This window comes from Amblyomma maculatum, chromosome 9 (assembly GCF_055883805.1).
Source record: "Amblyomma maculatum isolate TAMU_Amacu chromosome 9, ASM5588380v1, whole genome shotgun sequence".
NCBI classification, from domain to species: Eukaryota; Metazoa; Arthropoda; class Arachnida; order Ixodida; family Ixodidae; genus Amblyomma; species Amblyomma maculatum.
This window is the reverse complement of record NC_139352.1, coordinates 127,026,163-127,047,049: the sequence shown is the minus strand read 5'-3', so window position 1 is coordinate 127,047,049 and position 20,887 is coordinate 127,026,163. Positions and strand designations below refer to the sequence as shown.

The window sequence follows — 20,887 nt, the reverse complement described above, 5'->3', positions numbered from 1 at the left end:
AAGTGGTTTCCCATAGATGTGGAAAGCCTCTTACCAAGGGGCCACAAGCTCAGCAGCGGTTTGTGGAGAATTATGCCCTAAAAAAAAAAATGTCATGTTCTCAGTGGCATCACCACAATTGTAGGCGACGCTTGTGGCGATACAGATCTGTGTATACATGGATAGAGTTGTAATATTCTCACCAGATGTATGTCAGATTAAGTTGCTTGAATCTACTAATTGGTACCATGGATTTCTTCAGTATCCCGAGAACATGCAAACGCACCAAAGGTTGAGTCATTACACACAGAGGTTGGGTGGGGTGATACGGGAAGTCGTAGCGTGTTAGCATTTGTAATTAATGGCAGCGGAGTGTACGTGAAAAACTGCTGTTCAGTTGCTCGTCATCAGTGGGTGGCAACGGTGTTGTGCAAGTGGTCGTAAATACACACAAAGTGGTTCGTGTGACAATTATGTAGATATTGGGCAGGCACGTGACATTCTGAAGTAACAGCGCAAAACGTGGATGGGAGCACAAGACGAGAAGACGACACAATGTCTCATCGTCTTCTCGTCTTGTGCTCCCGTCCAAATTTTGCGCTGTTACCTCAGGATGGAAAATCAACAAGCCCAACCTGCTATTCTGGCTAACATGCCATTGTTTGAGGTGCATTGCGGCAGCCAAGGTTTATCCCAAGCACCTGCACTTCTATGTACATGTTAAAGAGTACTGGGAGTGGTGCCCATATGGGTGTGTACCATTTTCCTGGCTCGGGCGATCAGATTGCAGGCGGGCTAGCACACACAGCCCAAAGCACATGTAGTAGAAGTTTGGACTGTCGAGCCGCGAAGTCTTCAGTATGGTTAAATTGCGAAGGTGTACATATCACCTGCTCTCCTGACCAACCTAACTCTGCATAAGTATTCACCAAGCAGTTTTCGTTCCATCAAAAGGCTTTCACAATATTCAGCGACACAAGCAGCTACTCAGACAGCATCAGTGTAGCATTCTTGGAGCTTCGCAAATCTGTGGTTACATTGTTTACTAGCAAAACATGCATGGTATGTAGATATGTGCACTAGGACGCATAAGATGCCGTGACAATGTGGGCTGCCCTTACGTCTACAGCTGCCCTTTAATCCTGTTACATTCTAGCCTGCAGTGAATTCAGCAGCAAGATTTCACAATTAAATCATCCCAACTTTATATTTCCAGACTTGACCCCAGCACCGACGAAGTGCTTTGTATTACCAGCATTTTGGTGGCATATTCAACCAGCAGGCCAATTAACTCAACGTCATGCAGGTTCTAGTGCAGATGTTTCCATGCAAACTATGGATATCATCAACGAAGGAGGCTTTACTATACATACCTTTTCAGCACGCTGTTTTATGATTGGTTAAAGTCTGGTGCATTGCAAAGTATAAGGCACATATTATTGCATGCATGTCTACAGATTGCTTCTTCTGAATGAGACTGCAAAATGCTGAAAACAGTGCCCACTTTTCAAAGCAGCTTTTGCAGAAAACCGTTTGATTTTTCTATTCCCCATGAGCCACTATTTTTCGAGGCCGTGTAAAGGTGAACGCGGCAACTAGAAAATCTAGGTTTGTCAGTGCCACTTTGTAGTACATTTGGGCATTATCTAATGTTACCAAATGAGTGTTAAAGAGAGACATGTTGCTTTCAAAATAATTTATTGGTTGGCCGCAGGTTCATCAGTGCATACAAAATTTTTAGGCTAGAAGGAAGTTGACCTAGAGCTAGACATCTTTTATTCATGTTTCTTTGCTGTCTTCCTCTCTCCTAAATATACAAATGTGTATATACAGCTTCACAGTCATAATGTGTTGAGGTCAGTGCTAAATAAAAAAAAAAACGCATCCGACAAAGGTATAGTTAGAGATTGAGTACACAAAATTCATTCTAAGTGAGCCTATAGATATATATATGTCTTGTAGATTACAAGGGAAGGCAAGCGTAGCAGGGGACGGCAGAAATTCGGGCAGACAGATGAGATTAGGAAGTCTGCGGGGATCATATGGATGCAGCTGACAGAGGATCGGGTTATTTGAATGGATATGGGAGAGGCATCTATTATGATCCCTTCCCCATTATGATGTATCTGTGGTCAGTTCCAAAAAAAGAAAAATTCTACCCGTCAAAGGTAAAGGAAGGGAGTGAGTACACAAAATTCATTCTAAGTGAACCTATATATGTCTTTTAGATTCCAAGAGAAGGCAAGTTTAGCAGGGGGCGGCAGAAACTCGGGCAAGCAGATGAAATTAGGAAGTTTGCGAGAATCATGCACCTGGCACAGGATCGGATTATTCGGATGGATATGGGAGAAGCATTTGCCCAGCAGTGGGTGCAGTCAGGCTAGTGATATCAACAAGACTAACAACTGGATGAGTTGGTACTGATTCATCTTAAAACCAGCCAGAAGACGAAACACGTGAGAGGAGCACAAGACAAAGTTTTACTAACAACTGAAATGTTACTGAAGGAAAGAGGCAAAAGAAGATTCGCACAGAAATGCACGTGCACGAAAAACCCCCAAAGCAGTGAAAGCGTGGAAAGCAGAAAGGGTCTAAAAAATCATCTAAAAAAAGCAAATTCTTTATGGTCAAGAACCACTCATTACCAAAGGGAAGCCACAGATCCAAATCCAAAGGCACACTATACTGCAAAGGCTAAGGACGTGTGTGTGGCTAAGAAATCAGTCAACAGTCTTTTGGGGCCTTTTTACATGTGCATCTCTGTGCAAGTCTTCTTTTGCCTCTATCCTTTAGTAAAATTCCAGTTATTAGTCCAGCTGTCCTGCAATTCTCTCTTCTCATGTTTTCTGGCTTGTTTCAGAATGAATAAGGTGATGAGTCTACAAAACTTGCGCAAACTGGAAACCAGTGTAACTGTCAGATGGAAACCTTTCCCTTATTTGGCTTGCATCACAAATAGGGAGGACTTTACTGTGATGTCTGCCGAGGCATCCCCAAAACCAGTGCGCAAGCTGGCTGTAGCAGATGTAGCGGTGCCTCCTGTTGACAAGAGAAAAAGCAATATTCACTTTTCAGCATAGCAAAATGAAAATATCATTTAGGTCTTTTACAAATTTGAAAGTTATTCATGCATCTGCACAATTAATTCCCGTCTAACAGAAGCTGTACAGTGTAACTTTCACTGTCAATTTATTCTCCCTGGAAGTATGGCAAACTTTGAATTCTGCTGCAGGTGATTGAGAGAGAATGAGACCCACCCAATATTAGAACTTCAGTGCAATCACAATTTGCTACTGCAGCAAAATAATGCCTGAAGGCAATGCAGCTTTTGACTGACAAAACCTGGTAGTCGTCTTACACCCTCTATACTAGTGTTGTGGCCGATGTCAATGTCCACGCTGATATCATCCGCATAGCACGAAGATGTTAAGTATGCAACTTATGCATTAAGCAGCTCTGTGCATGGAGTCATTCTATTCGAAGGAGCCATAAACTACCAAGTCCACTTCTGTCAACGGCTCACAGTTGTTTTCCCACAACCCGCCACATGCCAAACTTCCTGCAAGTGCCGCAAAACTACTCTATAACTTCATTTGCTAACTGTAAAATTTCCAACACTTACTCAAGCTGTGGAAGTTTCGGTGTACTGGCCTTTGGAAGAACGTCTTTCTTTTCTTTTTTTTTTTTTGGTTGTCACATTTCAGCACATGTAAAATGTTAGTGTCAAAGCATTTTGGAGAGGTTTAACTGTGTGAAGATGTTGATGATGGTATTAGTGAAGTCAATTTTTTTAATTATATTTGCACACTATACAACACTCACCTAATGCAAGTGGGTGAAAAAAAAAACTAGCAAATAAAACTTTTGAGTGCTGGTATGGTGATTGTTCTGGCAGCAAGTGGAGACAGGCTATAACAACAGTTGTCGGGCTAGTTAGTGCGTCTGCAGAAGCCAGTCCAGCTCTGTGTGTTTTTCTCTTCTGTGTCATTTTTTAGTGCATTTTCCCACAGCTTCTGCAGGAGACAGGCTACTTCACTGCATGCAATTTCACTTAGCACAGAGTCCTCCGAAATGAGATTGCTTTTGTACTTATTTACTGCATTTCCTGTGGCATTCCTTCTGTATTTATGTTTTGAAGTGCTGCACTTGCTGAAGGTCATACCTGGCTAATAAAACAAGCAAATGTGTCCGGACAGCGGTTTTTTTTTTTTTTTTTTTTTTTTGCCGTTACTTCACATCAATGTGCATGCCCTTTCCATTTAGCAAGTTCACACTATCAGATGATGCGTGTTTTCTCATTTACTCGTGCATGGAATTAAGCAAACCAGTAATTTGCATGGTGAAACGTCATGCTCATGCGCACCTTCTACGAAAACAAGAAAAATATGAAAACCAGCGATGTTGTGTTCGTGCTAACGTGGCGCAATATCGACACTGTAGACAGTGTAGATGATCGCAAATAAGTAACGTTAAAGGGGAAGCTTTGTTTTATTAACACTGCCTTCCGAAATAGATTTCATTCCAGCATTTCTTGCTCGAGAAAATGAAAAACAGGTGGCCGCTTGTTCAAGTTATGTCGCCTTTCGCTCAAGGTTCTTACCTTGTGTTCTCGACTAGCAGTCCATGATCAACAAGCATTTGGAGTAAATGCGGATGATCTGTAACACCCAGAAGGCTGCTTCAACTACGTAGTCGCCGCCAGGATCTCGCCAGATGCTCTCAAGAGCAGTCGGCATCGGCACGCACCGCCCGCAGCTGCACCTGTTCGAAAGCTTCGGTTAGCGATTGCACTCTCGCAACGGTCAAACGTAGGCTAGGCTGCAAGACTCGGACATACATACCAATGCGTAGTTCCGAAACGGCTGGGATCGGGAGGCTGACGGTCGGGGCTTCTGCAAGCCGGAGTTGTGCCGCGGTTACCGCGGCTTCTCGACACAAGTGTTACTGTACCGGTCGCTCGCAGGGTCTATCTTCGCCGACCTGGCACCCGAAAAGTTGCGTCGGCGTAAGGCTCAAAGCCCACGATGTAACCATGTTTTAACAGTAGCGACTATATTCTAGTTCACTATAGCAGCACAGCGACGCTGGTACCTATAGTGAACTAGAATACTGGTACCCATGAAGGAACCTAGGCGTCGGCCATATTAAAAAACCCTGTGTGAGCGTAGAGTAGGGCACAATTAAAACCTCCAAAATACACCGAGCTCGGTCAACTTTGGCTCAGCAGGCTCCGGCAACGGGAGCTTCTCATTGGCTTAGCGCTATGACGTAACTGTTGAGTTGAGGAGGACGCGCGCTAGGAAACCGAAATTCTGTTTTTGTCGCTATTAAATCAACGCGGGCGATGAAACGAATCGAGGTATATTACATGATGCAGGACAAGGATTCCATTTAACCAAACCGTGCAAAATTTCCGGAAAACGTTTCACGACCCCTTTAAAGTTGTTGTGCCCCAGAATGCATGTGTAGTCAATCACCTTTTGCTGCAGAGGGCTTCCAGACAAAGGCACCTTGTTCGCTCTCTTGTTCAGGAACCACTGAAATACGGCTTTGTCCATGTTTTCGTAGACCGGCGCTGCCAAAGTCTTGTTCTGAGCACGCGCGCCGTTCTGGAGTGCCGCCATGATGCCATTCTTTGATTTCAGAATTGTAGAAAGTGAGCTGCACGGGATACTGAACTGCTCCGCAATGTCCGTCTTCTTTCTGCCTTTTTCAGCTTCGGCGATGATTGCATCCTTTTCTTGCAGCGTCAAAAACTTGCGCTTCTTTACAGGAGGTGGCATGTTTCCGACAGTCAAAAAAACAACAAAAACCGCTGTACACAAGCAAGTCGTGGGCGAATTCGGCTTGCACAAGGCGGACGGCGAGATCGGCGAGATAGCATAGTCGGCGCACTAGCGAAAAGAAAAAAAAAAAAGGGTTCCTTGCTCTTCCCCGGTTGGCTGGCGGTGTCGTCACGTGAAACGTCACGTGCGTGCGTATCGCCAACATACTGGCTAACAAAAACCCTATTGAGTTCGCCTATTGAACCGTATGAGAGTTCGCCGGGTGCACCAGAATTTTTCGTTGCCGCGAGAATTTCATTCTTGAGGGCTTTCATTATAGAGGGGTTCAACTGTAGTAATTTCATAAAATGGAAATTGTTGCCCCTCCCCCTTGAATTAACTGGTGAGCGCCTTACCATATTCGAATCACTGAATTACTTTCTTGGATGTTCATCTGATAGCCCATAGCATTGCATGAGAATCTGAAAATCCGTTAAGCACTTGAAGCACACTGGCAACGCCGATGAACAGAGCTCTCAAATGCTTGGCAGGCAACTTCTTGACCCTCTCAAGATGGCCGCCACAGGCCATTCCAGTGACTTCCACTCCATCAGTTTTTTATAACCTTCTTAAGTGTGCTCGCAGCAGCTTTCACCGTCACATGCGCCGACTGCCTAAAGCATACGAAGAAACCATCACAGATATATATTGGCCTGCCGCTGCAACAGCCCCTGCGGAACCACCGCCACAGCTGATTTCATTCACTCAAACCACGGTTGAGAGCACCACAATCGTGGCACGCGAATGCGCCAGTCACGTGATAATTTTTTATTTCACTTGCTTTCTTTAGAGTTTGGAAAAAAGATACACGTGACACTTTCTTTATAGGAAATAAATGAAATGGTGGTTCCAAAAGGTGCTTTCCAACTTTGGAAATCACATTTTTGTCTGAATCCAATAGTAAGTAAATTACAAAAATATCTTAATTACTAATTAGGTAATTCCTAAATTAAAAAAAAATGCCTGTGGTGCGCTAAATGACTGGCAGCTGTATACATTCGAACCTTGCTATAACGAACACAGATATAGCGAATTATCGGATAAAATGAACTAAAATCAGTTTGGTTGGTCTGTGGTTTATTTCTATGGGAATTTTTTCTGTATAAAAAAAGAAAAATTTCAAAATTTGATGCTATATTGGTAATAACAAAGTAGTGTTTTGCATTATAACAGCAAAAAGCGCGTAAAGGCGCAGGAAAAACTTCAAGGAACACAATTTTTCAACCAGTCGAATTGCCCACCTGCAGAAGTGTGATTAAATCTCCCGTGCGTTTGTGTGCCGTGTCATTTAGTGGTGGTGGCAAAGAAAAAAAATCCACTAATGGCTTATGGCCTCTGAGATCACACCCCCGCGCGTGGGGATCTCTGAGGTCATGAATGGCTGAAATCGAACGCCGGCGCCGAAGTGCATTTAGATCACCTGTATGGATGGATGGATGGAATATAGGAGCGTTCCCTTTGAAACGGGGTGGTAGCAGTAGCTATCATGCTCATTTTTCTCCCTATAACTTAATTATTGTTTTAGATTGGTTAACTATACCATCACTTTTTATTAAATTTTTGTTTCTACATTACTAACATTATGTCACTTCTCTGCTTTTAAGCCACCAATCTTCCAGTCATTTTTTGCTAGCTTCCACCGCCGGTTTATTCACCTGGCCACTGGCATCTCTAAACCCCAGAGCTTCAGGAACAGTGACTGTGCCTGCATCATCTTCCGGATGGATACCATTACATTCGAGTATAATATGGTCAATTGTTTCACTGGAGCTTCCACATACAGCACATGTGTCATCTTCATTGTTGAATTTCTTTTTGTAGCTGCGTGTACTCTCATCTAGCTTCAAAAAGTAGGTCACTGCCTTTTGAGTTATTACCTTCATTGTTTTTCACCTGTTGCTTAATGCTCTTTATTTCTCCGTCCTTGTTACTAGCATACTTACTAGTTAGTTTCCTAGTTCTTTTCCTCCATTGTGAGTCAACGCTTTTTAAGTATAGGTATTCAAATACTTTAGCTGCCCATCTGTTACTGTCCAATTTCCTCAGGCGTTCCTCATATAATATTTTACTCTGAGCTTCCCGTACTTCGAAAGATGCCCAGCCCATATCTCCCTGTACCGCCTCATTCGTAGTTTTGCCGTGAGCACCTAGTGCTAATCGTCCAACAGATCTCTGATTTGTTTCTAATGTCGACTGTACCTCTGATTTTAGGCACAAAACCGCATTTCCGAAAGTAAGTCCGGGCACCATAATTCCTTTGCAAATACCCCTCAATACCTCATACCTATTGTATCCCCACAATGCCTTATGCTTCATTATCCCGGCATTCCTTCGCCCTTTGGCCTTAAGTGATTGCTCATGCTTTCCAATGTATGCCAATCCTTCGTTTACTCATACCCCCAAATATTTATATTCTGCTACTCTAGGTATTTCAAGGCTTTGAATTTTAAGACCCTGATCAGTTGAGCCGTTGAAAATCATCAGACTCGACTTAACTGCGCTGAAACTGAAGCCTAGAGCGTCCCCTTCGTCTCCGCAATACTTAACTAGAGTTTGCAATTCTTCCAGACTCTCAGCTAGCAGCACAATATCGTCTGCATACATCAAACCGGGGAGGCGCTGCTCTACCGCCTTTCCACCTAATCTGTATGACAGGTTAAAACCTAGGTTACTGTCTTGTATCCTCCGTTCCAGGTTTATCATATAAAGCACGAACAGCACCGGTGATAGAGGACAGCCTTGTCTTAATCCTATGCATACTTTGACATGCTCCGTACTTCTTATCCCTTCCCACGGAATTTCTACTTTGTTATCCCGGTATATTTCCTGTAGGAACTCTATTATCTCATAACCGATACCTTCTTCTTTTAATATGTTCCACAGGAGTTCCCTGCTTACGTTGTCGTACGCCCCGTTTATGTGCAGGAAGGCCAAATACGAAGGTCTATTTTCCACTCTAGATATTTCGATGCATTGGGTAAGCACGAACAGGCTATCATCTAAGCCCCTACCATTTCTAAAGCCGTTCTGAAGTTCTCCAAGTATCTTGTTACTTTCTACACATGCTTGCACCTTTAATTTCACCACCTGCATGGCCAACCTGTACGTATCGATGTTATGGTAATCGGCCTGTAGGATTTTATGTGCATCCTTTCTCTTTAAAAATCAAAATCATTTTACTCTGCCTCCAGCTGTCCGGAATTTGCTTATTTGTTATGACTGTTTCCAAAGCTTTTAACAACGTTTCCTTACTTTTTGGACTAAGTTCATTAATCAGCTTGATCGGAATTTCATCTATTCCTGTAGATGTGTTTTTAGGAATATTTTGTCTGCCTTTTTCCAGTTTAGATTGGTCAGTTCTAAGCTGCTTTGTACTCTGCTACCTTGCGTTGCTTCCTGATTTGCGGAGAATGCCCTATCGTCGCTCTTAAATGACTCGGCTATAACTGATGTAATGTAGTTCACTGCGTTGTCTCCCTTTCAACAATTTCCCCTGTTATCTTGAATCCAATCCTGCTTTCTTTGATTCTTTTTCCCTAGGCAGTTTATATGGTTCCAGAATTTTCTTGCTCCGCCTCTAGAGGCATCGTGTATGTCAGCCATCCAGCGATCAGTGGACTGTTTTTTTTTTTACTTTGAACGAGGGCCTGTACCTCAAGTTTCTTTTGTCGATATGGTCAATTGTTTCACTGGAGTTACCACATGTGCGTTCGTGTGCCGCTTGTTTCACTGGAGGTACCACATACAGTTACCACATGTGCGTTAAAGCCCCTTGATGTTTTGAAAGTAGCGACACTCTCCTCCTTCGCGGCGCATTCCTCCTCGTTTCTCCTCGCCCGCCAGCCGCCCGCGCTGCACACGGCACTCTTTTTCACCCAAGCGCCCGCCGGCCAGCCGCGCCTTTGAACGCTGGCGTGCTTTTTAAGCACCGTTTACAGCTTCAGTAGTGAAAGTAATTCTCATAAACGGTTACCCAAGCGATTAGAATGCTGAGAAAAAATTCTGTGTATTTTTTTCTTTTTTTAAGGCACTTAATTTCTAAATATTTCCCAGAAGAAAACATTCTTCTGCGGGTGTCATTTACGAAAACCGTCTCTGAAAGGAGATGTGATGTTTTGCGGCGTGTAATCAACTAAGTAGTGCTCCAGGCATAAGTTAATGCGTATTAAGCTTATCAGTGCAAGACATCTAACGGTTTGCTAGTGTTTATGGCGGCGTACAATAAATTAGTTGTAAGTGCTGTGCAAGACGATGTGTTTAGTTTCCTGATGTGAAAGCAGGTGCATGCAGTGAGATGTGCGGCGCAGAAGTGATGGACTTAAAAAAACTTACAAAACTGACAGTTTAAAACACAACACAAAAAGCAAGCACAATTGTACAAAAGCAATATCACGCTATGAATGAATCGGTTTTAGTGCGGCTGAAAAATGACCAACACGGTACCAAGCATGAACTGCTTACGATTTCCAGACATGTAATGAAGCCGATGCTACGTGGTGCAAGGACCAGCACATTATTTGGAGCCGAAACTCTCCAGTAAAAGGAAGTTCAACGCACGGAACGCAGTTTTCTTTAACGTTTATGTCTCTCCTTCACCCTTTGTCGACGTTCTGAAGTTTTTTTTTCTTGGTGCACTTTACCATTGAGCCCCTTCAGTTTTATGTTACAGTAAATTGAAAGCGGATTGAAATAAAAAAGTCTTTTCTGTAGTGAACAAAATTTATTTCGACATGAAAAGCGAAATCCTCACGTTAGATATTAACTACACAGTGGCTGTAAAATTTTGAAATTTATCCCAGGCAGTGGCTTGCTGCTTATGAAAGATATTTGTTTTAAAAGTATCACATAAAGGTCCTTTGCTTCGCAAGCAATGAAGCGTCTACACATCATTTAATGCTTGAAACAGCAACGCGCATGCCAATGCTTTTACTGGCACATTTGGAACTCTCAATAGAAGATCTTTTAGCCGCTTCACTTTTCACTAAAATTTCCATGCGCAGTTTGCCGAATATTTTAACAATGTCTTCAAGTAAGTTTTGGCAAGAAGGAAAGCATGTCTGCGAAGTTACGCTTTGGGTAATGGCTTTTTGCACCTCCGACTCATGTACAGAATTACGGATTAGCTTTTCCTTATTAGTGCGGAAGTAGTTCTCTGCTATTTTTATCACTTCAATCACCCCTTGCGATGGAGTGGTCAAAGACTGCTGGTGCTTTGGAAAGTTTTTGAGCTCTATCAGCGTCGTAGAGCTGTCTCGTTCAATCAGAGAATTATAGCAATTCTCACACTGTACTCGTTTCACAAGTTTTGAAGCAACGTAGCCTGCTAGGTACGTTAATGACTGCTCTATTTCAGGGCTCAGGTCAAGAATATTATCGGGCGCTTGAATAGCATCTGTGTCGCTTCTTGCTTCACTTGTGTCGCGTAAATGTAATAGTAAATAACCTTCCTCCTCGGAGTAGCTTCCTGATTTGCTAGGCTTCAAAAATTGACCTAGTGTTGCGTTCCTTAAGCTACATTTAAACTCACATAGTCTCGGGATGGGGTTTTTGGCGCGTAATGTAGAGAAAGAAAGACAAGACGTAAAGAAAGACAACGGGCCGATGGCGGGATGGCGCCATCGGCCCGTTGTTTTATCTTCCGCTTTACTTTTTTTTTTCTCATTCAAATCATTACAAGACTGAATCAGCTCAATGTAAACTACTATAAAAATTACAAACAAAACATCCCCATGCGTCCACCTTGGAATCGTAGACTGCTCCCTCCTTTCGTTGTACCTAATTAAGGTGATTATACAATACCCGAACGTAGTTCACTGTCTACTTCAGCTCATATCTCGTGATTCCAGATTAAGGAACACTCCTTCCGTAAATTTACTAAAAGAATATTTCTGCATGGATTACACCTCGTCTAGTAAACTTGGGAAAAGCGGGAAAGTGAGAGAGGTGCCTTACCTCGCACACAACGCTGCTTCTTGTCGGCACGAAGTTTTTTCTCCCGAAATAATGAAGCCATTGCTTCGTCTTCAAGCGATCCCGCTTTCCTTGAGGTACCATGAAAACTGCATAGCCATCCTCAGGCCGGTTTGAACAGTTATATGCGCAACACTGTGGCATTTGGCGAGCGCGCCGCAAAGAAAAACAACGTGCGCAAGGTCTCCTTTGCTTGAGTGGGTGAAAAATGGCGCGCGAAGAACGAAAAGCTTCACAAAGAATGCAAAAAGCGCGCGTGTAACCATGGCGACCCCGGGGACAGCCAGAGTGACCAATTAGCGCGAAGCGGAACGCGCCGCGCGTCTGCGCGCGGCGTCGCGCAGAAGTGCCCGTCGCGCGGAGATCTGAATCCGAGTAGGTGGCGAGGAGGTGAGGAGAGGAGGTGATGCGGTGGCGGCAAAGTACAAAGCGTGGCGGTACTTTCTCTTTATCGAGGGACTTTAATGTGCGTTAGTATAGTGCCTAGAATATACTGGCTAGTGTGCCGTGCGGAGGGCTCTCTCAATGGGAGGAGGTGTCCGCGCCGGCGATGCCTTCCAACTTTGGCCGCCAGGGGCGCTGCTCATCGTAAAGGTGCCGTCGACGCCGTCGGCCGCCGGCGCGCCCTTGATTTGCCGCAGCTGCGCTGGCCGAGCCATCAGTGGGTTCGAGCGCTTTGGACGCGTCTACGCTGTTCTTTTGTTTTAGTCGTTCTGTTTCTTGCATTCATATGAGATAATTAAATTTGCAACGACTAATGATGCTAAAAATAAAGCATCAGGGCAGGGAAAAGACATGTTTCGTGTCGCTTTGTCGGAGTGGCTACCGCTCGAATCAGGACTAGGTTTCTATGTTCGGTGTGCCATCGGACCCTGCGCAGCTTGCGTAGTGGAAGCGGCTGATTAAAAGACAGGACCGCAAGTTGACTTCAACGTGTGTTGTCTGCGAAAAATATTTTGAGGAGAGCTACATCAAGAGAACGTTCAAAGTGACAGTAAACGGCATCGTCAACGAGCTCGCTATAGAGATAGACCACGAATTAATCCTGAAACCGTGCCAATGCTATTCGACCATTATCCGAACTATCTTCTGCCTAAGAAGACATCTAAAAGAAAGTTGAGGAACCTCTGTGACCAACCGGCCGCTAAACGACAAAAAACGCAGTGCCGTAATGCCAGTGGTGCAGACGACAGCCATGCACGCACCGTCAAGGATGTTTGACAATGCTTCCAAGGAGCTGGCAGCAGCTAGAAGAGCCGAGCGAGAACTCATGCCCGCAGCAGCAGACGTGCAGCTTTGAGCATCGGGATCCGTTTGACTCAGTTTACATACCTGCAACTTGGACCAAATTAACCGAAGCACCTGCTGGATCTGTAGCCTACGCGCGTTATCGAGCCTTAAAAAAAAAAAAAAAAAAAAAAAAGAACTTTGTCACTTTGTACATAGAAAAAGTGATAACTTTTGGAAGCCTGAACGCAGTTCTGTGGACACTACAGTGTATACTCTCGGAAAAGAAAAAAACAAGCGCGTACAATACAACAATATCTAAAGCTGAAGATAGAGCTATATAGGCAGAGTGCACTGGAGGGTCTTTGTTCCGAATGTGGCCTGCAACCAGCTGATTCAGGAAGCACATATCATTCATGGGAATATATTTTGCAGAAAAAGTGTCGCTTGACCGTCAACTCTGAAGGGGTTAGCTGCGCTTAATGCAAATACCAGCGGAGGCTTACACAAGATGCGCAGAAAGAAGGAAAAAGCATGCAACTAGCCAAATAAATGCTGCAACATTTCTCGCGCTCTGAGAAGAGCTAAGAGAAAACTGGCATGGAGCGCAAAACAAGTGGCTATATTGAAAGCGCAAAATGAGGAGCTAATAAGTGAGTCTGTGGTTAAAGCTTTTTTTTTTTTTTTTTTTTTTTTTTTTAAATCCCGCGCGTGACCTAGACAATTGTGACCGTACAACAACCGCTCGGCTGCTGAAACCGCGAAGCAGAAACTGGTGAAGAAAGTAAAATTAATTATAAATTACTTAGCGGTGGTAAGCGAGAAACCACGTGGAGAATTACAGGAATATCTAGCGCATCATTAGCAAGTGAAAAAAAAAAATACCACCAAAAATTGGTATCAGACTACTTTAAAATTATTGCGGTGTCATATGTGCGGCCTTTCTCCAAAACCTTTAGCGGTTCATTTCTATATTTTTACTTGTTTATTGTTGCTGCGACTTTTTGCTCAAATTTTACTATATTGTAGACTTTGTAAAAAAAAAAAAAAGAATCAGTGATACAATCACCACTTTTGTTTCTTGTCTTTCCTTCTGTTACAAAAAAAAGCGCACCGCATAATAATCATTTATGTATGAAGCAACAATTAAGTGACTTCCTAATAAAACAAATTAATAAAGAGTAAGAACAGATTCAGACTGCTTGTGTTTATTGTCGAATGCGATCTTTGAAAACATAAAAAGCGCCCTTCTTTTCTGTAGCATATATGTGATGCTATAAAACGTCACTAACCTATCACCTATATCACCTTAGCAATAAGCATGACTGAATTGCAGAAACGTCGACGTAAACTATCCGAAAGCATGAGGCCCGTATTGACGTTCGTAGCACTTGACTGCGGCATCGCGATATACCATGGACCATAAGAAAAGACCGAAGAGTAAATAAAATTCAAAGTTGGATTAATGAACAGTGTAAAATATTAAGGGCATTTTCTGATACCTGTGTCACACGGACAATAACAGTCGTCGTCGATCCGTTCCGGGTTAGATCGCGATTGAGAATATAGTTGCCATAATTCGGGACAACCACCTGGATATGAGCTGACTGAGCGCTCACTCAGAAGGAAGATAGATACGATACGCAACATCCGCGATCGCGATGCGTGGATCGCAATCGAGTGGCTCTAGATCAAATAAAATCGTCATCGGAATATTTCATAGCAATATATTGAATCCGGCCCGGACTCGATCGTTTAATCAAAGACTAACAAACTATTGCAACCAACGTGTCAACTTTAGGTGGTTTTCTCAAATTTCTTCTCCCGCTGGATATCAGGAAGTCAATATGTGTTCTGCTTAAGACCTTATCCGGTTCAGCTGAATAAATAAAACAGATATATAGCAGACATGGACCAGACAGTATATTTGTTAAACGCTTCCTCGAGCGCTATTTGAGCGTATAATTTTCTCCGCACAGTACTAGGACGGTATGAATGTCTTCCACCAAGACTGTTTTTAGACACAAAGTGCGCTTAAACGGTCGAGAGACAGGTTTCATAGTGAAAAGCGCAGCGCGCTATCCGGACCTATATGCCGCCTATGCTGCCGAGGCCGCGAACGCGGAGCGATAGCACCTTAGCTATTGGTAGCGCCGCCCCGCGGTGGTAGCGGGAAGGCATCACCGCGGCGGACACGCCAGCGCGCGCCCTCGGCACACTAGCCAGTATATTCTAGGCACTATAGCGTTAGTGTTCCTGTATATGCTCCCTAGGGAGCAGAGTTGCGCGACTGACATCCCTGCGCCGCTCTTGGCGATGACGTCAAACGTTCCATTCGAAGGAGCAGTCAACTTGCAAGCGCAACAGGAGGAGCCAACTTTACAGGCGAAACATTTTTCTCGCCGCTTGCAGTGCCGTCAGCTGTCGTCGCATCGGTTTCTACAGTGTGTTCCCACCTTTTCTGTGCGCTCTAATGGCATGGCTGTACAGTGCAGAACGTTCTCTTCAAATATGACGGGGTGCAATGCGCCGAACTGCACAAACCGCACCGAAAGCGGCAAAGTGTTTTATTCAGTGCCCTGCGGAAGGTTAGTCCTACGTCGGCGACTGCAGTGGCTTTTAAGTATGGGCCGCGTGAAACAGCCCCGAAAGGAGCTCGAATATGCGAGGTATGTTGTTTTTATTTCATCTTAATGCATTCTTTGCGCTTATTTTCTGTAAAATGGCTTTGTTTATTAACATTTGGGCGATCCCTAGACACGTTAGTTTGTTTACGCATCTGCCGACTTTATCACTCGAATTCCTCGCGATGCACTTGAGAACTGCTCTTTTTCTGAGTGTAAGACACCAGCTCTTGCAGTATAATATGTTGGCGGTATATAATGCTACATCTCCTGCTTTTACTGACTGTCACCTCATCGTTTCGTGAACCACATAATTACTTCCCGTGCAATATTTTACTGGCCTTCCTTATATTTCCCCCTAACTTTCCACTAATGTAAGTCTGATTTCACTCTAGCATCACCGTTTAGTGAAGAGGGTCACGAACGACAGTGAAGTGCAGAATTTAATGCGAAGCTAATGTACGTCTTAAAGTATAACTAAACAACGCGATTCATAACTTGCACGAAAACTATCTGTGTATTTCTCTGGCTGACTGTGGTTTTAACAGGTATAAACTGCATCCTTTTCCGTAATTTTAATGTCTCGATTTTCTTACTTGCGGTTCAGTTACGTGTCGTTGTTGCCGTTCATTCGCCAATGTGTACTACAGTTAATGTCACCGCGAAGCTGCGGTTAAAATTCTGATCGTAACTTCACCAGCGGGAACGCTGGAAAATTGCGCGGAATGTGGTAATGGATGATTAGTGCTATTTTTTGCACACTTCCATTGCGGGGGTCATAAAATATTGTCATGAATTCATGATTGCACTGTCGCGTCTCTCATAACCTGAGTCCCTTTGGGACTTAAACCCCACAAACGAACCATAATTGCACTGTGCATCACCTGTTGCACATGGACCTTTTTTAAATACAAATCCAGTCAACAGTGTTCGTACATGTTTTCTTCTGCACATAATCCTATGCAGGATCATTTCACAGCAGACCAATTTGAGTGGTCCTACTTCAAAGGAAGGAAACTACTCAAGCCAGATGTGCCTACCATCTTTTCTGGTGAGTGAACCACTTGGAATTTCCAAACTTGCACTGCTCTTAACTCTCCGTTCATTGGAATACCAACAGTGTACTCTTGCTCATGCAGGCATGCCTTTGCAGGCACTGGAAAACAGCATGGCTGTTGCGCCGTCCACACCGCCATTAGGTGAATACATTCTGCTCGATCACTCAATAGCTGTGTCATGCATGAAAATTGTGAGGTGCACATTTTTCATTCTGCCTTTTTAACCTGAACAGCCGTATCAGTGTGCTGCGCCTGTGACTGCCCAGAACATGCATTCAGTATCAGCATATGAGATCTTTTAGTGTCCAGTGCACGATATGAATACTGAACATTAGGATTTTCTTTGTATAATAATTATTCTGTAGGCTTGAAACTGACTCTTCATTCATTGCAATGTCAACAATGTAATCTTTTCATGCACACATGCCTTTGCAGACACTGGAAAACAGCATCGCTGATGAGCCGTCCCCACCAACGTTAGGTTAATACATTCAGCTCGATCACGCAACAGCTGTGCCGTGCATGAAAATTGTGAGCTGCACATTTTTCATTCTGACTTTTTCACCTGAACAGCCGTATCAGTGTGCTGTGCCTGTGACTGCCCAGAACATGCATTCAGTATCAGCATATGAGATCTTTTAGTGTCCAGTGCACGATATGAATACTGAACATTGGGATTTTCTTTGTATAATACTAATTCTGTAGGCTTGGAACTAACTCTTCATTCATTGCAATGTCAACAATGTACTCTTTTTCATGCAGACATGCCTTTGCAGGCACTGGAAAACAGCATGGCTGATGAGCCATCCCCACTGATGTTAGGTTAATACATTCAGCTCGATCACGATGTAGCTTTGTCATGCATGAAAATTGTGAGGTGCACATTTTTCATTCTGCCTTTTTCACTTGAACAGTTGTATTAGTGTGATGCGCTTGTGACTGCCCAAAACATGCATTCATTATCAGCATATGAGATCTTTAGTGTCCAGTGAACGATATGAATACTGAACATTAGGATTTTCTTTGAATAATACTAATTCTTCAGGCTTGAACCTAACTCTTCATTCATTGCAATGTCGACAATGTACTCTTGTTCATGCAGACACGCCTTTGCAGGCACTAGAAGACAGCATGGCTGTTGAGCCGTCCCCACCGACGTTAAGGTTGGGTAGCTGACCCTTATTGTGCCACAGATTCTCCTTCTGTCACTTAAACTATTGCACTCCTCTCACTGTGGTTAAGCATGAAGTTTGTCTTCAGGCAACATATTTTTATCTGTGTGCAGGAACCTTGAAAGAAGACCGGGTGCTAGAGCTGGAGCGACCGCTCAACCTGGACCTCCTCAAACAGCTCTCAGCTGAAGACACTTAACCATGTTGAATGTCATTCCTGGTTGCTCCTTTTCTTTTATAACAGTGCAGTGCCTATGATTTACTCCAGTATTGTACTGAAATGATATTTGTATGGCTGGCATTGTGTCTACTTCCCCCTGACGCTGCAACCACCATTTGGCAGCTTAGTCTGAAACTGATAATAGATGCTCTATAATATTAATCAGCCACACACAAAGTCCAATGTGGTGACTCATGCTTACCTTTCAGAAATACCCTTTGTCTTTCTACACCATGCATTATCCCAAATAAAAAAAGTCTATGGAAAACTATGTCTACCCCTTTATGCATGGTGTTATGGCCTTTAATGACTACCAGTGTTTATGCACAGGGCCTGCATGTCCCTCTGAGTGTTCAGCATTACAGTGAAGTGTATAGTGATTGTCAAGTACAATCTCTTTAGCCTCTCTGCTTATTCTGCAGTAATGGTGTTATTTAATGTACCTGTTACAGGAGCACTAGTCGGCTGTATACAATAAAGTTCTAAATACCAGCTGTTTGTAAAGTGTTTTTCTAATCCCTATCTCCTGTACAGAAGTAGGTTGCCAACTATGTCTGCATGCTAACTAGATTTGCCTACTTTGGTTAACTGTTCTACTTATCAAAAAGCCCTGAAGGACCCTCTGATAACGATGGTATTTAGAAAGTGTGTGTGGGGGGGGGGGGGGCAGAAATTGAGATGAATATTAAAATACAAATTGGAATGCTACAATCGTAACATTTTGCGTTACAGTGAATGCTAGAAAAAAACGAATTCATATATTAAAAACGGAATGATGCTTACAAAAAGCACGCGACTGGATAAGGGCAACGATCGCAGCATGGAAAAGTTTAGTGGACGAATGCAAGTCATATATGGTGCTATGTGTAATATATTGCAAGATAATGGAGCGCGAGCAAGTCAGCGACCTGTGCTATTGCTTCAATTCGCCTGTCTGTCAATTGCATTGCTTTAGACTGCGGGGTTTCGTATCCCTACAGAATCGTGCATTGTAATGTTCTTTCTGCCGGGGGATGCAAAACGTTTCCACGCAAAACTTGCGTAGTATTGTCATTACTTGTATTTTTACATCATTAATGTCACAGCTACGAGCTACTGCAACCGTTTCGCCATCTCTGACAGATCATGCTGTGCCAGCATGTTATGCGAATCACATGTGTTTTCGATGTTATATTTTCCAGAAAAATGTACGATGCGCTTGGCATCGATGCCTGCGCCTTTATACAGCGCAAGGAAAAAGGATGCCTGTAAATAGAGCGCGATGTACATGACAATAAAAAAAACGCGAACTGCTTTACATCGTCTGCCCCGCCGTGATCACAGCCCCTGTACGCCCAAGGAGTGGCTTTCCCGCAGAGCCCCCCTGTAGACGCAAGGAGCGGCTTTCCCGTAGAGCTTGGAACATAATGGCGGACCTTCGCGCAACTCTGCTCCCTGCGGGAGCATATACAGGAACACTAATGTGCGTTCGTGTGCCGCGCCACCTAGCGGCAGAGAGAAAAACTAGCACCAACAGCCCATGGCCTCCGAGATCACCTCGCGCGGTGATCTTGGAGGTCATAAACGACCGTTGCCGGACTAGCGTCGTCGCCGCCGCCGCAGCTCGAGTGCAGCCATGCAACGGCTGCACTCTAGCATGTGATGACTAGCATGTCATCACCATTGCTTCGTCATGGCGTGAGCCCCCACTGTGTTTCTGCTACTGCGGCCAACACGTGTGCGTGCTACGTTCCACGAGAGACCGTTGGCTCTGTCTTGGAAATTGTGCGCGGAGGCAGCATCCCTTCTTATTATTAATTTTGGTCTTCAACACGCAAGGAAAAGCGAGATTTCATGCTGATGCTAAGCTTTTAATTAAAAAAATTGTGCATTTTCACACCTTTGAGTTGGGCATTTTTTTTTTCGGTTTTTAGCAAACTTATATAGTACTGGAATTTGGGCGCGGACTTTTACAACGAATATCGAATATAACGAACAAATGTTCGGGCTGCTACTACTTCGTTATAACGAGTTTCCACTGTGCAAATGGTTTCTCTGGCCTATCGCGAATTTTTTATTCTTTAACCCTTGGCTAAAGGTAGCTTGGACACACAGTACTGATGAAAGGCAGCCTGGAAAAAAACTAATTCGCAGTAAGTGTTCTCAAAATTGAAAAAATACTAATTTGTTGCGGTAACGTTTAAGTGAACAGTGTCTCAGGTAAAAGAAGAATATGATGAACAGAATTATGACTATTTATCTATCAGAAAACTGACGAGCTATGTTTCGCTTCCTGAGATCAAGGAATAAGTTGCTAACCTTGCGATACATCCTCAACTATACTGACGCCGGCGGAACTTGTAAAGTCATTAGAAGAAATAGGCCGAGGTCTGGAGCGTCGCTTTTCTGCGGTTGTTCCCCGTCCCCTCGCAGTTGGTAATCAGTATAACAACTTTGTTAAAGTCTATCTCTGAGCTCTCTCAAATTTTGAACCAATTACCTGCTGCCGCTCCTGGCCCTGACTGGGTCACCTCTGGGATGATTAAAATAATTTTTGACAAATCACCCAATGATTTACTGGAGCTTATAAATTAATCTATTATGACTCCATGGATTGTGGATGTCGGACGTCTATCAAAAGTTGCTCCTGTTCTTAAAAAGAAAAATGAAGGGTTAGTCTTAGATAATATTACGCCAATTTCTTTAACATTGAATCTGGTGAAGTTGGTGGAGCTAGTGCTGTATGGCTGAGTCATGCTCCTCATCACCCAAGAGTTCCTGTCAAAGTGGTTTTAGGACGGGCTGCTCAATATTGTGTGCACATATCTAGAAA

At 43.6% G+C, this 20,887-nt stretch overlaps 1 protein-coding gene and 1 long non-coding RNA gene across 6 annotated transcripts; one reads left to right on the top strand and one right to left on the bottom strand.

Moving 5' to 3' along the window:
- Positions 1 to 1,650: 1,650 nt before the first annotated feature.
- Positions 1,651 to 5,111, bottom strand: LOC146180346 (uncharacterized). The gene is made up of 3 exons (XR_014700837.1): positions 4,821 to 5,111; positions 4,580 to 4,740; positions 1,651 to 3,018 (listed from the first exon to the last, which is right to left on the bottom strand). It is a non-coding gene; the product is annotated as an uncharacterized LOC146180346 (long non-coding RNA).
- Positions 5,112 to 15,373: 10,262 nt separating this feature from the next.
- Positions 15,374 to 18,641, top strand: LOC146180345 (uncharacterized). 5 transcript variants are annotated; one of them, XR_014700973.1, is made up of 5 exons: positions 15,374 to 15,670; positions 16,592 to 16,676; positions 16,779 to 16,824; positions 17,119 to 17,214; positions 17,969 to 18,079. XR_014700973.1 is itself a non-coding variant. In XM_084579954.1 (4 exons), the coding sequence occupies exons 1-4, from the start codon at positions 15,480 to 15,482 to the stop codon at positions 18,052 to 18,054; spliced, it is 408 nt and encodes a 135-aa protein (XP_084436080.1). In that variant the 5' UTR covers positions 15,374 to 15,479; the 3' UTR covers positions 18,055 to 18,641. The 5 variants fall into 5 exon arrangements, 2 of the variants coding, with proteins under 2 accessions (XP_084436080.1, XP_084436081.1); XR_014700975.1 differs by lacking the exon at positions 17,119 to 17,214 and having other exon boundaries at positions 16,765 to 16,824; positions 17,969 to 18,004; XR_014700974.1 differs by lacking the exon at positions 17,969 to 18,079 and having other exon boundaries at positions 16,765 to 16,824; positions 17,119 to 17,395.
- The last annotated feature ends 2,246 nt before the right edge of the window (positions 18,642 to 20,887 follow it).